Source organism: Meles meles, chromosome 4 (assembly GCF_922984935.1).
Source record: "Meles meles chromosome 4, mMelMel3.1 paternal haplotype, whole genome shotgun sequence".
In the NCBI taxonomy this organism is placed as follows: domain Eukaryota; kingdom Metazoa; phylum Chordata; class Mammalia; order Carnivora; family Mustelidae; genus Meles; species Meles meles.
Genome location: NC_060069.1, coordinates 135,447,232 through 135,467,387, shown reverse-complemented (window position 1 = coordinate 135,467,387; position 20,156 = coordinate 135,447,232). Strand labels below are relative to the sequence as shown.

Here is a 20,156-nt window from a genome sequence, read left to right as displayed (position 1 = left end):
ACTTTTTTCCTTCCTTTCTGTTCCCTTTTGCCCGAAGTATTCTGAAAAGAGCAGGACGTGTGCAACACTTCTCACATTCACTTTTTAGGTGTCCATCCAGTATGAGTGAGTAAAGAATGAAATACTGTGTAAATGCTAAATAGAAGAAATATGGCCAGTTAGGTGACAGGAAGGAAGTGGCATGTGTTCAACAAGGATTTTCTAAAACCATTGTTTCTAAGAAGGAAGTCATTCAGGTTTTAGTCACATATCCTGCTATCTGGAAGGAACTACGGATACCGCAGGGGGCCTTTTAACTTTTTTATGTACACTGTTACACACCCCTCTGATCTTTTCAGGGCTTTTAAATGTTTTCTTTTTTTGCAAGGTTTATTTGCCATTTCCTTTTTAATCAACTGCTTCTGTTACTTGAAGATAGATCGCAAATACCAGATGTTTCAGATATCCTGAATTTTATTCCTACTTTTCCTATTGGCTGAAGAAGAGTTATTTTGTGAAGAAAGGAGAAAAAAAAACTAATGTAGAACATTTGAAGGATATATTTTTGCATGTGTGAAATTCAGATTTCATTAGTATTCCCTTCTGCTGGAAGTTTTAAAATTCTAAATTGTAATGCTGAATGTGGGTAGAATTTTATTAACTGGGATGTACAATGAAAAGCCAGGGCCAGGGGTGGCCGTGCAAAGAAGGTATAAGGAGATGGTGGCCCACTTATCTGTTGCCATATACAACTTAATTTTTGCCATTACATGCGACTCACCCTTTCTTACAATGGTTTATATTCAATATGTTAAGGTTCTTTACCTTATTTCCATAATTATTTGATTAAATAGTAGAGAAACCAGGACTGTTTCATCATTGAACAGAGCACTGAGAGGCCTCCCTGAAGGAGAAAGTGGAAGGAGTGGAGAGTGGTGAGAGTGGTGGAGAAACTGAGAGCTACTTCCACTGGGAGCCATTCTTGCCCCCCTCCTGTAGGCAGCAAGAAATGGAATCTCTTTTCTTTCTCTCCCTTGAGGTTCAAACTCAGAAGGAAAAGGACCATAGAACAAGGATTCGGAGTAATTTAAAAAGCCCAGTTTAGAAAGTTTAGAACCACAAGGAAGGACAGACACTGGAACACACTTTCTCTTTGCTTCAAATTCACACAAGCAAAAATGCTACCTTTTATGCATAGAGATGTTGCTTCAAAATGGCTTTTGGTACGTAATAGGATGTTTGGGAGAGCATTCTAGCTACATTGTGATTAGAATAGGGAACTATATATATATATATATATATATATATATATATATATATATTCCTTTGCTGTAAGCCCTAATAGGGTCTTATGCTTTGACCATTTGTGATCCGTAGTACATAAGGATCAAACTGTTGCTATAGGATTTTGTCTTTGTTTACAAGTACAAAATTAATTGGCCTGCACAGGAAGTTAAGTCTGCATCGTCTGCCTCTTTAGCAAGTGTTCAATGCTCAAAACACTTTGCTACTGGGTCAGATCACAGAGACTGAAGTGAGAGGGTGTTTGGGTTAGTGGTTGAGGAAGGAATGGCTGGATTGACTCGAGAAAGTACAGAATGGCTCAGAGGACAAAGGCCACTGATGGAGAGTGACTGGGAGTCAGAAAAAAATAGGAATCCATCATTTAGAGCTCCCTCAGAAGGTTGGCGTCCAGTGCTTCAGCATGATCCCCGCTTAGCTCTATCCAGATGTTGGTTCAAAATGTTACGAACCTTCCGTGAGAACTGTCAACCTCTGCTTTGCTTTCATCAGGTGGAATAACAAGCTGTTCAGACGGTACGAGTAACCGCGATAGCTTTCGACTTGATGATGACGTCCCCTACTCTGGACCGTTCTGTGGCCGAGCCAGAGTACATACTGATTTTACACCAAGCCCCTATGACACTGACTCCCTCAAAATCAAGGTGTGTGTACGTCATAGCTGCATTCTGTCTGGTTTGTCTAGCACTGGTTGTATGGTCTGCGTCAGGAAGTGCAAGCCGTGGGAACTGCGGGGGGAGGGGTGGTGAGTGTGTTCTCCCCAGCACTAGAACGGAGGAATGGGTTACTGTGGCAAGAATATGAACAAAACACTCGAGGCGGGCTAGGGGAATTGGTCTGTCGAGGCTATAGCATAAATTGCTGTTAGGTAGATAATGCAGATTCTGAACCTGTCTGAGGAGAAGAAATTGTCTACATTTTTCTGAAAACCAGAAGCCTCACAGATTACTGGAGGTGCCCAGCTCTGCCTGCTACTTCCTGGAGTAGAAGGAGAAGGAGGAGAAAAGATGGCACTATCAGGCAAGAGCCCCTCACAGCAACTCCCTTGGGAACCAGCCTTGGCTGGGCAACTTCAGTACTAGAGTTGGCTGCTATGAATAACCAGACATCTCTCTCCCAGTGTTATTCCCTCATGAATTCCCTCTTCTTACCTCTGATTCTCTATATTCGTTTTCTATTGCCACATAACAAATTTCCACAAACTCAGGGAATTTAAACAACACAAATGATTACCTCACAGTTTTACAGGTCAAACATTTAGTCATGGTCCAACAGCATTCCCTGCTTAAGGTCTCACGAGGCTAAAATCAAGGTGAAAGCTGGGGCTGTAATCTTACCTGGGGCTCAGGGTCCTCTTCCAAATTCACAACTATTGACAGAATTCAGTTGCTTGTAGTTGTAGGACTGAGACTCCTGCTTTCTTGCTGGATGTTGCCTGGGAGCCACTCTCGGGCCCTGGAGGTTGCCAGCCATGTCCTCTCTACAACATCGCAGTTTCCTCCTTCAAAGCCTGCAGGAGAAAAGTTCACTCATGTTTCAAATCTCTTTATTTTTAAAAGCTCCTGCCTAATAAAGTCAGAAACACCCAGATAATCTCCCTCTTAATTACAAAATTAACTAATTTGGGACATTAATTACATCTGCACAGTCCCTTGTGCCATATAATACAACATAATCGTGGGTGTGAAATCCATTGTTTTCATAGTCCTACTCACACAAGAGGGGAGGTGCTGTTACAATCATATAACTAGAAGGTTTGGTGTTGAAGTATTTTATACATGTTAAATTATTCCTTTTAGTAACACAAACTGGTATAGCTGAAAGGACAGAATTATGACTTTTCTCTACTATCATCACCAAGCCAATGTTAACCAGTAATTATGACAAGTTATGAAGTATTGATGTTATGATTTAACATTCAAGACACTCTGCTCTTCTCTTTATCCCTTCTTTTGTAACAAATCAGACTAAGCTCAGCGGGAGAATGAGGAAAACGTTATTTTCCATAGTTAGCTCCTTAGTCATTTCTATGAATGCTTTGAAATCTAAGTTTAAGTCTTGGGGAAGGAATATTTGCAGCCTAGTAACCATTGTTGGGGGAGGGTGTAGAAGGGAATAAATTGAACACATTTAGGCTCGGGAGAGCTTTCGCCTTTCCTATAATACCATGTCAGTGCCCCACCGCTTGTGGTGCCTAAGGTGATATTTGTAGAGCTCTTGTAGGACACATTAAGAATCCCACAGTTACCACTGGGGATTGCATGCCATTGTTTATATGAAGGGTCTTATCCGCAATGAAATTGGGTCTTCGCTGGTGACCTGTGGGCTTTCCTGGAATGTATACTTTTTTATAAGTTTAGAGGATAATAGGAAGGATGCAGCAGAGAGCTCCCATGCTTAGAAATTTCCCCTAGAGCTTCTGGGGATTTTCTAGGTCTGCTTAGCTGATCCCATCTAGCCCAGATTCAATTCTCCATGGTTAAAGGCAGGAAGAACTAGACAAATAGCTTATAGGGTCAGACAGGCAGATGATCACACATCAGAAAGATCAAATCTTTTAATCACATTGAATCCTACTATTAAAAATACATCGTGTGTTTTAGATGGAAGATTACATATTCGTAGAACGTGAGGAAAAAAACATTTTTAGTAGCCGACTTAATGTTTTGTTTATTTGAGGGTAGTCCCCTAAAAAAGCAACAATATCAGAATCTATAATATTCTCTCTGGGGTAGAAACTTACAAGTCTCAAAGGAGGAAATATGACTTTTAAATGTAGGCACTGTTATTTGGGTAGAAATCAATTTTCTTTACAAAGAAGTACCTCAGGGGTTTTCTACTCTTGCCAGTAACTGGCAGCCTATAGCCAATTAGAGTCTAAGATGTGAATAAAGAAAAAGACCAACTGGTTTGTCCATCCTAATGTGCTTCATTCATACATTCATTCATACAATCCAAACATTGTTAAGAAGCTCAGTCTAAGTATTATCTTCTCTAAAATAATTCAGTAGTATAATTTGTCCGTGGTGCACACACACATACTTTTGTTACATATTTAGATGTATGAAGGTCTAATAATTTCGTTATTTTAGAGGAATGCAATACTTTCGATGGTTTATTTTTTACTGTAGATAAATTTTTCAGATGAACTAGAATCGTGGACAGAGATAGACTTCTTTTTCTTCCCCTTCCCCATGTGGGAACCCCTCCAGGAATGGTGGCTTGAGCTTTGCTATATGTCTATTGCTTTGACAAGATGAATGAAGAGGGCATCATTTTTGAGTTAAGACAACTGATTGCCAGTTGCTCTGGGAAGTTATTGTTGCATTCCTTTTCTATAATATTTAGAATAGATACCTTGTATATGTACCTAAGTAGTGTGTCATGGGCATTAAATGATTCACTATATGCAAAAGTATTTTGTAAATTCCATTGTGCCCTACAATTATAAGTACATAAATTGATATACCAAAACCATAAAGATGTCATCAAATGCATGTAGGACCTTTTCTTCAAGCTTGTTGAAGTGTTCTTCGTTATTACTAGCAAATAATTCCCTTAAACTTTTAAAGTAAATTTTCTTTTGGATTTATTTCTGCTATAAGTAACTTCCCTTATCATATTCCCTCATTCTAATTTTCTGTGATTCCATTCTTTCTACTAATTGTCATAGCACCAAAGTTCTCTGAAAACTGATGGGTATATTTCTTTGTCCTTAGAAAGGAGACATCATAGACATTATCTGCAAAACGCCAATGGGGATGTGGACAGGGATGTTGAACAATAAGGTGGGAAACTTCAAATTTATTTATGTGGATGTCATCTCTGAAGAGGAAGCAGCTCCCAAGAAAATAAAGGCACACCGAAAGAGTGGAAAGGAAAAACCCAAGACTCTGCAGGAGTTCCTAGAGAAGATTAACCTTCAGGTTAGCAAACCTCTGACCTACTTGATTCTGGTGGTATCTGGATGGAATAAATAAGGAGAATAAATTGGTGTTAAAAAAAAATATAGGGCTTACAGCAAAGGAAAATCTGCTTTCCAAGAAGACTTCTTATTTCTCCTTTATTACCTTTATTACACAAGAACAGGTCTTGATATAACCTCCTTTGGACTAAACTCTAATGGTACTTAGCAGTGACAGTAGAGATTAATGTTGAGAAAGTGCTGTGAAAAATGAGAAATACCTGGGAGAATAAAAGGTCCAGAGAAAACATGTAAATGAGAATGATACAGAGAGTATGAAATTAAAGGTAAAAATCCAGAGAATTGAAAGGAAAATATGGAAAGAAAATTACATTTTCTGTAGGGCAGAGATCAAAAGCAAGTCAAGAGAAGATAACTAAATATAATTGTTTCAAAAGCAATTTGTTAGGAAATAGTGGTCATTAAGTCCCCATGATGATTATGTTAAGGAAATTGTGTTGTCTGTATTTATAATCCAATTATTTTCTTGTTATATTAGCAAAATTTTTATGAAATATCTACCTTGTTCAATGATGTGTACATGCAATTTACCTAGCCTCACTCAATTTACTGTTTTGCAATCCATTTCTAATATTAATGCAGCAGTACTTTGAGAGTTTTCAAAACTCATCAAGGCAATAACCAATTAAACTTTCCTTAATTATTTCTCCTGAATTATCTAGTTATACTCCTGTCTGTAGACACATGACCTAGGCCTTCCTATATTACTTTTGGTGCCACTGCCCCCGCCCCACCCCCCCGATGGGGTACTGCTTGGATGAAGTACAAGTTTCAAACCTACTTCTTCTTTTTGTGTGTTCTGTGACCTATGAGAAAACCAAGGTGTAAGGAAGTGAAATAACTTACTCAAGAAGCCATAATCGAATGGTTATGTCAGAATGGGGACTTTGGTTTCTCGGTTCTAATTCAGTGCTCCTAAGAGACATATTTTTAAAAGAAGTGGTGAAGAAGTGGTGCTTTTTCTTTCTCTCTCTCTCTCACTTGCTTGGTTTTTTTTTTTTTTTTTTTTTTTTTTTTTGGTAAAAGGGGCTGGTAGTTATTCCTGATTACTTAAAACTAGGGATATTGAAATGATGATCAAGTAAAATGGAAGGAAGTTTTGAGGAAGTTGTAGAGCATTCAACTTCCCTTTGCATTTTTATTCTGTTAGAGAGAACAGAGGTTACATAAATAACATACAGACTCAGAAATCAGAAGCCTGTGAATTTTAATTCATATCTATTGATGCAAATGATCAAACTATACATGCTGAGAAGAGAAAACTTGAGGGAAAATATTTTTCCCAGCCACAGTGCCTTTATAACCACGGTGGTTAATAAAAACTTCTAATTAAATAGAAAGTCTGGAATTCCTTAGTTTTATATAATGAGTTTCGCCAAATGCTAAGTCTATTGTTCTCTGCCTGTTTCAAATTCATTTTTTAAACTATCCCAAGACTTTAGTGGGGGTAAATTATTTTTGCAAGCCAGCAAGCAAGAAAAGATGTAGATTCAGAAATATTACTACAATTACTCTTTTAGAGGCATTTTATTGATAGACGTAAGGACACGCTAGCTTTGTCGATTGAGCTATTTGAGAAGTGAAGAAGTGCCAAATGGGATGAATGATTCCGCTCTTTAATTGATCCATGATTTAGCACTGCACAACTTAAGGTAATTATTTCTTCTTTACATTTGTCCTTCCAGAAGGTGAGAATTCTCCAACATACTCTTATAAATGCCCTAGAGTTCATATGTGGAGAACTAGTACAGAGTAAAATAAAGCTAAGCAAAAGTTCTGTTGGTGCCTTTGGTGTCCATACGCACTTCTCCATTTTCTTGAAACCTAAAGAGAACTCAAAATAAAATATTTGAATCTGACTAGTTTATATTATATGTATTTTTCTGCCCCATAGGAATATACCTCAACACTTTTACTCAATGGTTATGAGACCCTAGAAGATTTAAAAGACATAAAAGAGAGTCATCTCATTGAATTAAATATTAAAAACCCAGAAGACAGGATGAGATTACTATCGGCTGCCGAAAATCTCCTTGACGAAGAAAGTAAGTGTGCACCCTTACTTTTCTCCTTAGCTGAAAATCACAGTTAAATGTAAATAGTAAAAGTATTAAAAACAAAGCCCCAGTTTTGTTTACGGAGAATCCTATCAAGCATTCTTTCCCATAAAATAAGTATTTTCTTATTTATTTGGAAACAACAACTCTGGTCAAGTCTATAATTAGGAAGAGGACTTTTTTCCCTTCTTGGACTCAGAAAATGGAAAGACTTTTCTGGGCATCTCATTTAGAGTCTGCAGAGCTATTAATTTATCCACAAGAGGATGTCTGCATTCCCAAAGACTGAGGGAGTTAGAGACAAATATTTAGTGACAGCATGAGCCATTAGTGAGAAATGTCATATGCAACTTTTGTAGAACAGCGCCGAGCATAGCTCTAAGCTAATGAGCCTTCGCCCCACACAGGAAAATTCATTTCATTACCATATAGTCACATCTTGTATGTGTTTATAGTATGCTTTCAAAACGTTATAATAGCTTGCAAAAATATTCAGCACTCACTTTTATTATCTGAGACGGTTCTCTGTATTTATAAGTATCAACTGAAGATAGAGTAATGCGTGCACATTCACTTACCAACTGGGTTTGTAAAGACAGGATAGCTTTTGGCGCTACCATTGACCAATCTGAACACTCTTCTCTCTGAATCCGGTCCGGCTTCTGAAACCCTGAGCTCAGGATGTACCAAACTCCACAAGGAATATTTTGTAAGGAAGAAAGAGGGATTTAGTGATTTTTTTTTTTAAAGAATTTATTTATTTGACAGAGAGAGATCACAAGTAGGCAGAGAGGCAGGCAGAGAGAAAGGAGGAAGCAGGCTCCCCGCTGAGCAGAGAGCCTGATGCGGGACTCGATCCCAGGACCCTGAGATCATGACCTGAGCCGAAGGCAGAGGCTTAACCCACTGAGCCACCCAGGCGCCCCGGGATGTAGTGACTTTTAACGAACAAAAAGAACTCAGATCATCTAATCCAGCTTTCTCGTTCAAAAATAATATCACTCATGATCATTAACTACTTTTTTGAACCTGTTCTCCAAGTCAAACTTTGAGCCAAGATCTTTACATGTATTATCTTCTTTAATGTGCTCCATGGTTTTGCAAGTTAAGAGAGTACTGTCCTGTGTTTATAATGAGAAATGGAGATATAAGTGACTCGTCCAAGCTCACACACGTAGTGAGTTGTGGAGAGCCGGGACTGGTGTTTGTGATGCTACTCTACTTTCTACAAATAACAGCCCAGATGGAGAGCAAGGAGGAGAGTCGTATTTAGGACCCAGGCCTCCTGATCGTCTCTCAGTAGGTTTTCCCACATCCAGTCTCATATGCTCCAAAATGGGCATAGTTACACAACACGTGTTTCTACACTGGCCTTTTCTCTAGCAGGAATAAATTTACTTTTTTGGAAACCGCATCTCACTTTTTTCTTACTCGCTGTCTTGAGCTTGCATAGAGCTTTGTCCTCTTCAAAGAGCTTCCGCACATAAGGCTAATTTGACACCTGCAGAAGTTACCCCATCTTAGGCCTAGGCGTTCACGGGCATTCTTTGATGTTGTGGGGAGAGGGGAGGGGGATGAGCTCACAGAGGCAGACAAAGGTCAAGCGTAAGAAGGCAGCCAGTTTCCTCAATAGTACAAGCCCAACAGTCCTGATCCGTGTAAACTGACGTAGCAGAATCTCTGGGGTAAATGAGGCAGTTTCTTTCACATCTTGTCATTTCAAAATGTGGTTCCGCACTAAGTCATGTCAGGCTAAGAAAAAGATCCTGTAGATTTCTTGGAATTGGTAATGCGTAGTATCATTGTCAATATCCTCCAGAATAATTTGATGTTGAAGTGGAGGGAGGGAAAAGGATATTTTTCGAGCGCTTGTAAAGACATTGCTTTTCTATGATCATACCATCTATATAGGGATTTTGTCCATTTCACAGATGAGAAAACATTTCAGAGATGAATTTCAAAGAGGCCAAAAACAGCTAGCTAAGTAGCCGAGCTGAAGTTTTAATCAGAGGCAGCCTGCTATAAAAATCCAAGTTCTTTCTTCCACACATGCAAACTGGCAAATATAGAAAGAACAATGAATATCTGAAAATTGAAGTTTTCTACTGTGCCAGCTTTCTCAGGAGCTTCAGTTCAGTTTTTCATCTCAGAAAGTGGAAGTCCATACGTAAGTGAGAACAGAAACCTTGCGACAACATTACTGCCTGAAAGGTTCATGACAGCTATGGCTGCATTGCAACAGTGCTGGTGGATAGGAAGGGCCAGAGAGCCTGGGTGAGAAAGGTTTTTAGCCATGAAAACAGTGCTCAGTCTGGACCCAGAGCAGGAAGATCGGTCCAGGGCTGGAGGCTTGGTCCGTGTGTGGTATCCACTTAATTTCTTCAGTCCCCCTCCCTCATCTCCCCTCTCCTTTCTACGTGAATAAAAAAATAATGACGTATAGATAACGATAGACATGAGAGCTAGGTGCAGTTTGAAAAACCATCTGACCCAAGTGCTTCCTTTGCAAGATGGGGAAACCAAAACCAGAGTAGCTAAGTAGCGTTCTCAAGGTCACAAGTCTAAACCCAGGCTCCCACACCTATTAGAAACACATTCTACTGTACCCTGGAAACAAAACGCAGTATCTCCAAAGCGTGATATAAAAAAGTACGAGTCCCCCAAATTATTTCCCTTATAAGACATTGGAAAATGGTATTTGAAAGTCACTAAAAGTTGATCATTTAACAATAGCCCGTAATGTACACATGAACACACACCGAGCCAAATGCTGGGGGATGAAAAATAGAAAATGCCGATGCAACCAGTGTTTCTTGTCAACACCCAACCCTGAGCTTTTTCTTATTTTCATCTTACGGTCTAAAGTAGTACTAGAATATACATGTCAAAAAGATGCATATTGCATGTTAGGCTATCCTGACTGAAAGCTATTTGTCTTATATGAAACTGCTTTGCTCAAGAAATAAAGAAGAATGACTTCTATGTGTTGATAAGATGGTGAGTTCTGATGATTCGGCCCCGTGCTGCTGCCGTGCATGCTTATTTTTATCTATCCTCTACTCTGTGAATCATATCTCCTACCACCATGCTCAAGATTAAATGCACAACCTTCATGTACCTTGAATCATAAAGACCTTGAATATATGGTTATATAAAACTAAGATATTATTAAAAACAAATGTATGTCACAGTCTTGGGTTAAAAATAGTTTTGTGTGTGTATGTGTGTGTGTTAAGAATGGAGCATGCAAATTGGCCAGGATTTTAGGTCTTGATCATTGAAGATAGTTTGGGGAATGTCCATAAATGCCTAGTTTAAAGCTTCAGTGCCTCCTAAGATTGGGAACTGGAAACTTTTGCTTTACCAACCCTTCAATATAAAAATTAAGGAGAGTGGACACCTGTTTGCAGGGCAAGAGTTAAAACTTTGAGATGCTGGAGGAAAAACTGCAAGTCCCATGTGAGCCTTTAATACATCTGGAGGGACCAATACATCTGGAGGGTGGGGGGACAGTGGGACAGGGACCAAGAGGGTGGGGGGGGGGGCAGTGGGACAGGGACCAAACCAGAAACCTAATACTTAGGGAAAGCAACTTTCCTTTTCTCTTAGGCCACAACAGATAGCATTGTACCCACTCTGACCTTGAACACGAAAACTGGATTAAACTTTTTAGGCCATCGCTTGACAGGAGGTAAAGTTGTTTCTCCTACAAGCTGATAGAAGGGCTGGTGAGTGGTGTTAGCGCTGATTACAGGATTAGAGGATAAGGACTTTGGGGTTCTGCAATCCCGCCAAGGCCAATACCAAGATATTCTGAACTTGCTCCTGTGTTGCCTGAGGAGAGAGCAGAATTAGGTCACGGGCTCCCCCAGCTGGGAATCTAGATGAGGCTAGACGGAGAAGAAAAAATTGGGGTGAACCTCGGCTTTTGAAGGAGCAAAAGAGCAGAATCTGTTTATTTGGTGCACATTAGGCTTTCTCTATTTATCACCTGAATTTTAAAATGGTTTGTCAATTTTAAACAATTTTTAAATTGTTTGAATAAAGATTCCCAGGAAGAAAAGAGAATGTGTGTGTGTCTGTGTGTGTTCGTGCGTGTGTTATTCATAAACACAACCTTCAGGACCCCTTTGCCTTGCTAATAAATGCTTCTTGCAAATAATCAGAGAGTTAACTGCTATTAATAGTAAATATTTTCTCTTCATTCTGAACTTGTTCCTCTTTTCCCACATTTAGAGGCACTTTGATGTGTCTTAAAAGTGTGTCTATGAGAATGCGTTCTATTGTCCTCAGGGAAAACATGTGATGGAAATATCTTGTCTTCTGTAGAAGCAGAGGAACAATTAAATTTTAAATCAGTGGGGGAAAAAAAAAGACTTAGTAACTGAAGGAGCAAACTGTCCTAGAAGCCACGGATCACGTATTTGAGGGAGCTGCGACCTTTGTTTGCGGCGCTCAGTGAAGAGGAGGGAGGGGGGGCTGTGTGCCAGGCTGCTGGCACCAGCTGTGGTCACAGCAGCTCCACGTTGCTCAACTATCCCCAGTTGTGCCTTCCTGCCTGCCTACCTGCCTAAAACGACACAGGGCAAGAGGCAGGTCCCAGCCAGGAGCCTGGAGCACAAGCTGCCAGCAGGGGAGATCTGCAGCTACGCCAAGCAGCAGTCCAGCAGTTGGCCTGACAGTGTGCCAGGGTAGCCTGGTGCCCCAGCCCCTGACATGCAGGCCTGGTGTTTCCAACCCACCTGCCATCTGATGGGAATCTAGATTCCAGAAGCGTGCAGCTTTGAAGAAATGCAGGCTAATCATCCGCATACACGCAGTAGAGAAGGCACATGGGCATCTGACGTTTATGTATTTATAAATATGTATTTTACATATATCTCTAGTTGTAGCCATTTAGCTTTATGCAGTTCAGTCTCTTCAGATTTCTTTTTGGTTTTACCCAAATTAAATCTTGGGGGGGGGCCACCGCAAAATTTAATTTATGATTGATGCCATATTCCGTATAATACAAAAAATAAAATGAAATGGAAACATTTTTAATCTTCTATCAGAGAACAGTGCCCAGAGGGGAGAGGCCATAGAATTGTCACCCCAGTCACCTAAGGCACTTGTTTTTATATTGCACTATGATGCTGCGCTAGGGGTGCTTTGTAATGATTACCCTACTCGAACAAGACTGAATCTTCTGTTACCACGTGCCTTCCCCAAAGCCCCTCCCGCTGTGCTTTGCATTGAGTAGGTGGTTTACAGATGCTTGTAGAATGAAAAACAACAACAACAACAACAAACAAAAACACCCAGCAACAACAAAACAACAAAATCTTGCAGAATGAATTAACACGGAGGGAATAAAGAGATTTGTAAATCATAAGGAAGCTTTTTTCTGATTATAAACCTTAAGTCCCTAGCAATCCCGCCTCACAGATAAAAGTTTTTGTAGTAGGCAGATGGGTGTTGGGATGGGTTGTCAAGATCTATGTTGTGTGGTTGCTCACTGTGCATGCCAGTGTATATGCAAGAGTGTAAATGAGTACATCTCTAGAGGACAATAATGTAAAACCTATCAAAGTTTGAGATGTGCATACTTTTGTATCCAGAAATTCCAGTTTTAGGAATTTAATGAACTTCAACATACAAATGCTAAAACTGCGAGTTAAACTCTTACTACTTTTAAAGTGTGAACGTCCATCAGTAATTGATTTGTTAAATTAATTAGTATATGCAAACAAGGTCCTACAAAGATACTAAGAGAATATAATGCGTACTGACATAAAAATATGTTTAAAACGGGGCACCTGCATGGTTTAGTCAGTTAAGTGTCTGCCTTTGGCTCAGGTCATGATCCCAGGGTCCTGAGATCCAACCCCGCATCAGACTCTCTGCTCAGCAGGGAGTCTGCTTCTTCCTCTCCCGAATCTCCTGCTTATGCTCTCTCTCTCTCTAATATATAAACTTAAAAAAAAAAAAATACACGTTCAGACACATTAAATGGTAAAAGCAAATTGTAGATCAGTAACATGCAGGATAACCCTATTTTTGTCAAATAATAATTTTTTAAAATCATGAAATTAGGTTGTTTCCCACCATCTCAATAATTTAATCTATAAGAAAAATGAAACTGATGTTCCACAGCTCCTAAAGAGGCAATATATAATGATAGTTTTTAATCTTACTTAAAATATTTTATCAATATGGGTCCAATATGACAACTCAACCAAAGGTAAATATTTCCTGGGACCAAAGCCTTCCACAGGTGTGTCTAGTTGCAAAGAGTGGCACCCCTGCTGGTGCTGAGCAGTTACATCTCCGATGAGTGTGCCTCTGCCCTTACCGAAGCAGTCGGCACGGTACAAGGGGAGGTTGCTGTGAATGGGAGTGCAAAGATTCAGTCCCTGGCCTGTATCTCATCAGAAGGTAGATTATGCTGTTACGACACGAAGAGAGGGGCGCCGGGGTGGTTAAGGCTCTGCCTTCGGCTCAGGTCATGATATCAGGGTCCTGGAATTGAGCCTCGCATCAGGCTCTCTGCTCAGCGGGGAGCCTGCTTCCCCCTTTCTCTCTCTGCCTGCCTCTCTGCCTACTTGTGATCTCCCTCTCTGTGTCATATAAATAAATAAAATCTTAAAAAAAAAAGATGCAAAGAGAGATGTTCAAAAACAGGAAGCATCATTTCAACTCCTGTTCTCTCATGACCTCAGGAAAACAAGAGCAACTGGTTGTTATTCCATGAAGGGATTTCTGTTTTCCATTTGTTGTTTTTCCAAATGACATGAATACCAAAAAGTCATTACTATAAAACTAACACATTCAGGTGATTTAAGGATGGGCTTAAGATGAAATCAGAAATAACCTAGAGTTGTGCCATATTGTCTACTGAATGGTCCTTGAACAACACTGCCTCTGGACAAATAAATACAGCCGTAGATACCTAGAGAATGTCTGAGTTTTGTTCTGAGTGACCCAAGTGGGGCTCCAACATGAAGCTGGGGTTTTGAGCAATCCTCAGAGAGGATGACATAGGCTTGGTTTTTCCTCTTTGAAGATGGCACCAGGAGAGAAGAAGGGGACAATAATTCAAAGAGCCAAGAGATATCTTCATTTGAATTTCAACAAAATTTCTTATTTGATCTTTAATACCTATTTCCTTTAATTAACCTAAACATCGCAATCTTTTTATTTAAAAAATTGCTTACTGAGCACTTGCATTGGCCAGGCATTTTCTTGTGCCCTGTAGATTGCATTATTTTATGGTTTCCCCAAAGAAACAGGAGCCTAAAGAAACAAAAGCTTCATACATAAGGCACACAAGACAGTAAAGTCAAAATCTGGAATACTTGGGTGAAGAAAGTTGAGAAAGAAATCTATGTGAATATAGGACAGATTTCTCTCTTTTTCCCACAATGAGGATTTAGTTTGAATTCTTTAAAGCTTTCTTCACATTTACTATAATTGAGATTACCTATACTTAATTAATTAAATGTCACAATTCCAATATAATTATTTTATGAATAATTATATTAGCTGTCTTCTGTTTTAATCACCATGCCACTTTTTATCTTTATTGATGACTATCTTAAAATGTTGAGCCACGGGCTTTACATGATTCCATAAAAATCTGGGTCAGAAATAAAATATTTTAATATTCAAATGAGTTCTTTATGACAAAATATTTCCTAAATAATTTCTTCTTAACCTAATTATTCTTAACCTTAACTTAACCTAATTTTGTTCTCATTATATAGAGTACAGAAATGTTTGGGGTTGCTTTCTGGCATTCTGATGATGTCTGCTGTTAGCTGCCAGCAACAAGAGACACCCTTTTTCAAATTGTTTAATAATTCTCCAATATACCTAGATTTGAAAGTGTATAGCCTTTGGAAGATTTGCAAACCATGCAGGGGCTTCACTGAAAAACTATACCATTTTAATTTTTTGTTGTTTTTTAATTGAAATATAAGACATTATAGGTGATGTGAGAAATATAGAGAAAATCTATCTAAAATGTTAACACTTTCATTTGTAAATTATATGCATAAGTCTTTTGGTCTTCACATAATTTTAGTAATAGAATACTTAATCATATATATTGTTCTTTTTAACTTAACATATTATCAGAAACATTTTGAGATAAAAAAAAGGTGCACTCATATCTCATAGGGTAAGTCTGTAATTTTGGAGGCAAACTGTTTCTTATTCCAATGTGTTATTTGCCTGGTTAGCTCAGATGATTGGACCATGGGCCAAAACTGATGAAGGTTATAGTTTCAATTTCTAGGTAGGTCAGTTAGCTTTACTCTGTTTCATGGCCACATGGAGGGACTAAATGACTTAGAAAAAAAATGTGGACATAATAGCCTGAATTTATCCCCTGTGCTGGAAAAAGTACCCATAGTACAAGACCTAGGTTTGTGCCAATCTGGAAGTCATTAGCGTCAGGACGGAAAAAACAACAAAAAATAAAACAAGAGAAGGAAAACCCTGAACCCCCCAAACACAAAAACTGAATGCTATATAGCTTTCATTTCCATAATATAACATAATGACCTGCCTTTTCTTTTTATAGTTAGAGTCAAGGGGCTCCAGCTGATCACCTGCCTAAAATTATTGCAAGCCTGGTGGGAAGCATTCAAGGAGGCATAGTCATGTTTTCATTTCACTAGGAAATCATTTAGCAAATTACTGCTGTCCTGTAAATTGCTGTGCTGCATAACTTTCATACTGAGAAACTATTTCCCTTTTTCCATAAAAATTGCAGATAAAAGGTTCCAATAATAAATAACCTGTATTTAAAACAAACCAATTCCAGAATTTGGGGACGGTGATAGAGCACTTCTCAGGCAAAAATAAAAACAAATACATTTTCTTACCAATATTTAAAAACTATTTGTTCTCTGTTAAAGTCAGATTTTCATTTATTGTTTGTTTACTTTGTTACCCTTTGAGGGGAATGGAGAGAGGCTTCTGAAGACAAAATAACAAGCTAAGTATTTATTTTTGGAAAGAAAAAGAACTAAGTTTGGAAATCAGAGCTCTTTAAGCCCAAGTCTTATATCTTGAAGAGTGTCCCACAATCAGTAATCAGCCTAAATAGAACATGGTATTGGGAGCAATTTTTACTATGCCAAGTTCTGTCTAAAATGTCGGTCTGAAGGGAAATAACTTAGTTCTTTTAATTTTGTGTCGAGGTGATAGGCCCAAATATAATCTGGGGAAAGATGGCCTAGGATCACATTCCAAGGATGGTGAACCCTGCTGATGTAGCAGTAAGCATTACAAAAGGACTAACTTCTCTGGCCTTTTCCAGAAACACTTGGATAATGAAACACAGAGCTGGTTCTTCCACTTCAGTGGCAAGAAGACAGAAAAGCAGAGGCAGGGGAGAAATCTTTCCTTCAGAGAAAGAGGCCCCATTTCAGTGCTGTCTTTTTGTAACAGAAGGCTTTGGAAACAAAATTGAATGACTGATATTCACAAACACTAATGGATATTAAGACGTTTCACCCTAAACTTAAAGGTTGCTAAGACTAGTAAAGAGAAAATGCTTCATGGTGGCTAAAATTTTTAAACAGTCACATTCGATGCATAGTAAAATTAAAGGTCCTGATATCTAGAACTTGTTATAACATCACTGGACTTAAATATCTGATACTTGAATCCACAGTTAAAAAATATTGTGCAAACAGGGAGAAGATTCAGAAGAATGGCATAAGCGTGGTTTTATTGTTGCAAATTAAAGCTTTGAGGAAAAGAGTAAAAGAACTGTTATGATTCAGTTTGAAGATGAGTAGACGAAAATGATCTTTATCATTTTTTCCCAACCTTTCTCAACCTGTGTTCCGCATCTAAACCACAGAGTACAAAAACTAAGTGACTCTTTTCTCAGTTCTTCTGTGGGTGGTACATAAAAGAGTACCGTTCTAGATCCACTGAGGAGATGTGAAGTCATTACACACAAGGATGCCTTCGGGCACCACGGCTCAATTCTCTCTCGTAAAGGATGTTGATAACAATTGGATACATAGTAGAACATAATGTTGGCAACATATCTGAAGCCTAGAAAATGCATTTAAAGAAGCTGGGTATCTGTATACAAGATAAAGGGTGGATTTCCTAAAGCTAAATGACTTAGCATTTTACTTTTATAGAGTCTGTTGAGGAAAATTACAGTTTCCTTCTTCCAGAATTTTGGAGTTGGGATTTACTTTCTTCTCACAAAAATAGGATGAAGTGCATAGTCTCTGAAGGCAGAGGTCTTGTCCCACCCCTAATGGGTGCGTTCTGTTCTTCCCAAGTGGAGTTATTCAAATGTCTAACATGGAGAAGCTCTGGGGGTAGAAGGGGAAAGAACTAGGTATGCTGATAGGGCTGATGGGTGGTGGCCTGAGATACATCTCCTCCCCGAGGAACCCATCTCATGATGCGGGGAAGCACACATTTACCCGTGCCAGGGAAGTCAAGGAAAGAAACTTGATGTTGACCAAGAGAACTCTGATGGTAAAGCCTTCTTAAAAAGATTAGAACTTCATAGTGCTGCCTAGGTTCTTCAAAATATCTTTTGTTACATCTCTAGTATTAATTTTTTTTCAAAGAAAATGTCTGTTGAATCTAGAATACTGACTTGGTAACAGTTACCAATCTGAATATAAATAATTGTTTTTCAGAATTATAAAGATGTAGAAGACAAACTAAATAAGGCAGAGTCAACGAAAATGGTGGTGTTTTACTATCTAAAACAACCTGGTTTCTATGTTGATTTTTCTGGTGAATGCAGACATAGGAAAATTCTGGATACTTTTTAAGTTTTTTTAGTTAAATTCCAAGTAATTGAAGTCCTACTATCTGTTGTTGCCCAGAGAGATATTTTATTCATGACTCCACATTATCATGATTCTAGAACTGTCCACAAAGATCACTATTGAGTTGGATTATACATTTAAACTACAAATGACTTTTTCTAATGTTACTTTAAGGAGTATTTGGACAAGGCATCAGTCAAACTGTGGATACAATCTGCTTTCTCTGGCAACTTATCATTAATGTAAAATGAGAGTCCATATTGATCTTCGCTTATGCAAGCAGTTCACATGAATTCCATGAAACTGCAAGTGAGCAAAAAAAAAGGGGGGGGAGGCAAACTTTGTCTTCTAGGAAAGCAGGGCTTGAATATTTGAGTGCAAATATCTCTTTTATAATAAACAAATATATTGTTTACTCACGGAAGTTTCAAATGTAATGAAGTCAAGGTTGGTACAGTTAAAATAGCTCAAAGACGAATGAGTACATGAATAAAACTTGTTTTGCCTTCTCCTAACTGCTGCCCTCTTTTCCATTTACAGCTATTCAAGAGCAAGAAGATGAATCTGTGCCCCTATCCTTAAGCCCAGACAACTCCTTAAATAAGTCACAGTTAGACGACTGCCCAAGGGACTCTGGTTGTTATATCTCATCAGAAAATTCAGATAATGGCAAAGAAGATCTGGAGTCTGAAAATCTCTCTGACATGGTACGGAAGATTACTATCACAGAGCCAAGTGACTGAACACACATTCTCAACTATATATCTACAAACGCATTCCATTTTAACTCTACTTGAGCTAAAAGATCAAATAAATGGGAGAGAAAGAAAATATTTGGCGATACAACCTAAAGAGAAAGTGTTTTAATCTGAATGATTTTATATAGTTCATGTCTCTAACATTCCCAATTACTGTAAATAGTATGTATATTTATTATTTTAAATGCTACATGTTAATATTTCACTTGCCTGTATTAGAAAAGGCATAGTGTAAGTCTTTGATATGTGTGACATAAGCTATATTCAGCTTTGTTTAAGTGTGAAATGATAAATTCTGCAGGAAAAAAAACTCCTCTTTTTTCATACCTGTTGGTTTTGCATTTGTGTCTGTTATTCAATAAATAGTAATGAAGTAGGTGTCTGTTTAACCAACTGTCCAAGCAGTATTCACACTCATTTTTATACTTAATGGGAAAGCATGAGTTAATACTGGAGACATTTTATCCTGATCCACAGTGGAGTTTTAGAAATTATTTTTGTTAATTTCTTCACTGTTATCTGGTATAAAAGTATAGATAACAAGATACTGTTGACTCTCGTTGAGTAAAATGAATTTTAATAATTGTACAGATGTTTCATCTTTAATTGTAAATATTTTTAATTGTGAAGTACCCTAATTTTAAATAATAAAAAGAACTATGTGCATTTGCTATTTTCCAGACTAGTAGTACTTAAATGTATTTTTATATTAGACCTCTAGACAAAAAATCTATTACCAGACAGTTTTATAGTCTGTCTGATATACAGCATATATATATATATGTATATATGTATATACACATATATATGTGATTCCCAAATGAATTACCTCACTTCCATCTGTCTCCTGAACCGCAGGTCTGTGTTATCCAACTTCCTGAACACTTCTATGTATTAGTCAGCTCAGGCTGCCATAATAAAATATCATAGACTGGGTGGCTTAAACAACAGAAACTTATTTTTTTAGAATTCTGAAGGCCAAAAGTTCAGAATCATGTTGCTGCATGGTTGGATTCTAATGAGAGTTCTTCCTGGCTCACAGACAGCTGCCTTCTCACCGTGTCCTCACACGTCAGAGATAGCAAATTCGAGTGATTTTTCTTAGAAGGGCACTGACCCAATCACAAAGGCCCCACTTTCACATCCTCACTTAGACCTAATTATCTCCCCAAAACACCATCTACAAATACCATATATTGGGGGCTAATGCTTCAACATTCAAATTTGTGGGGAAAGGAGTCCAACATAGGACTCTAGAAGCTTCAGATCAACATAC

The 20,156-nt window shown here is 38.4% G+C and overlaps 1 protein-coding gene across 1 annotated transcript in view; it reads left to right on the top strand.

Moving 5' to 3' along the window:
- Window positions 1–19,553, top strand: part of SAMSN1 (SAM domain, SH3 domain and nuclear localization signals 1) — a 141,942-nt gene extending 122,389 nt beyond the window's left edge. The window contains 4 exon segments of the mRNA XM_046002294.1: window positions 1,774–1,925; window positions 5,001–5,207; window positions 7,161–7,311; window positions 18,663–19,553. Coding sequence (XP_045858250.1) covers window positions 1,774–1,925; window positions 5,001–5,207; window positions 7,161–7,311; window positions 18,663–18,865 — 713 coding nt within the window. The 3' untranslated portion in view covers window positions 18,866–19,553.
- The last annotated feature ends 603 nt before the right edge of the window (window positions 19,554–20,156 follow it).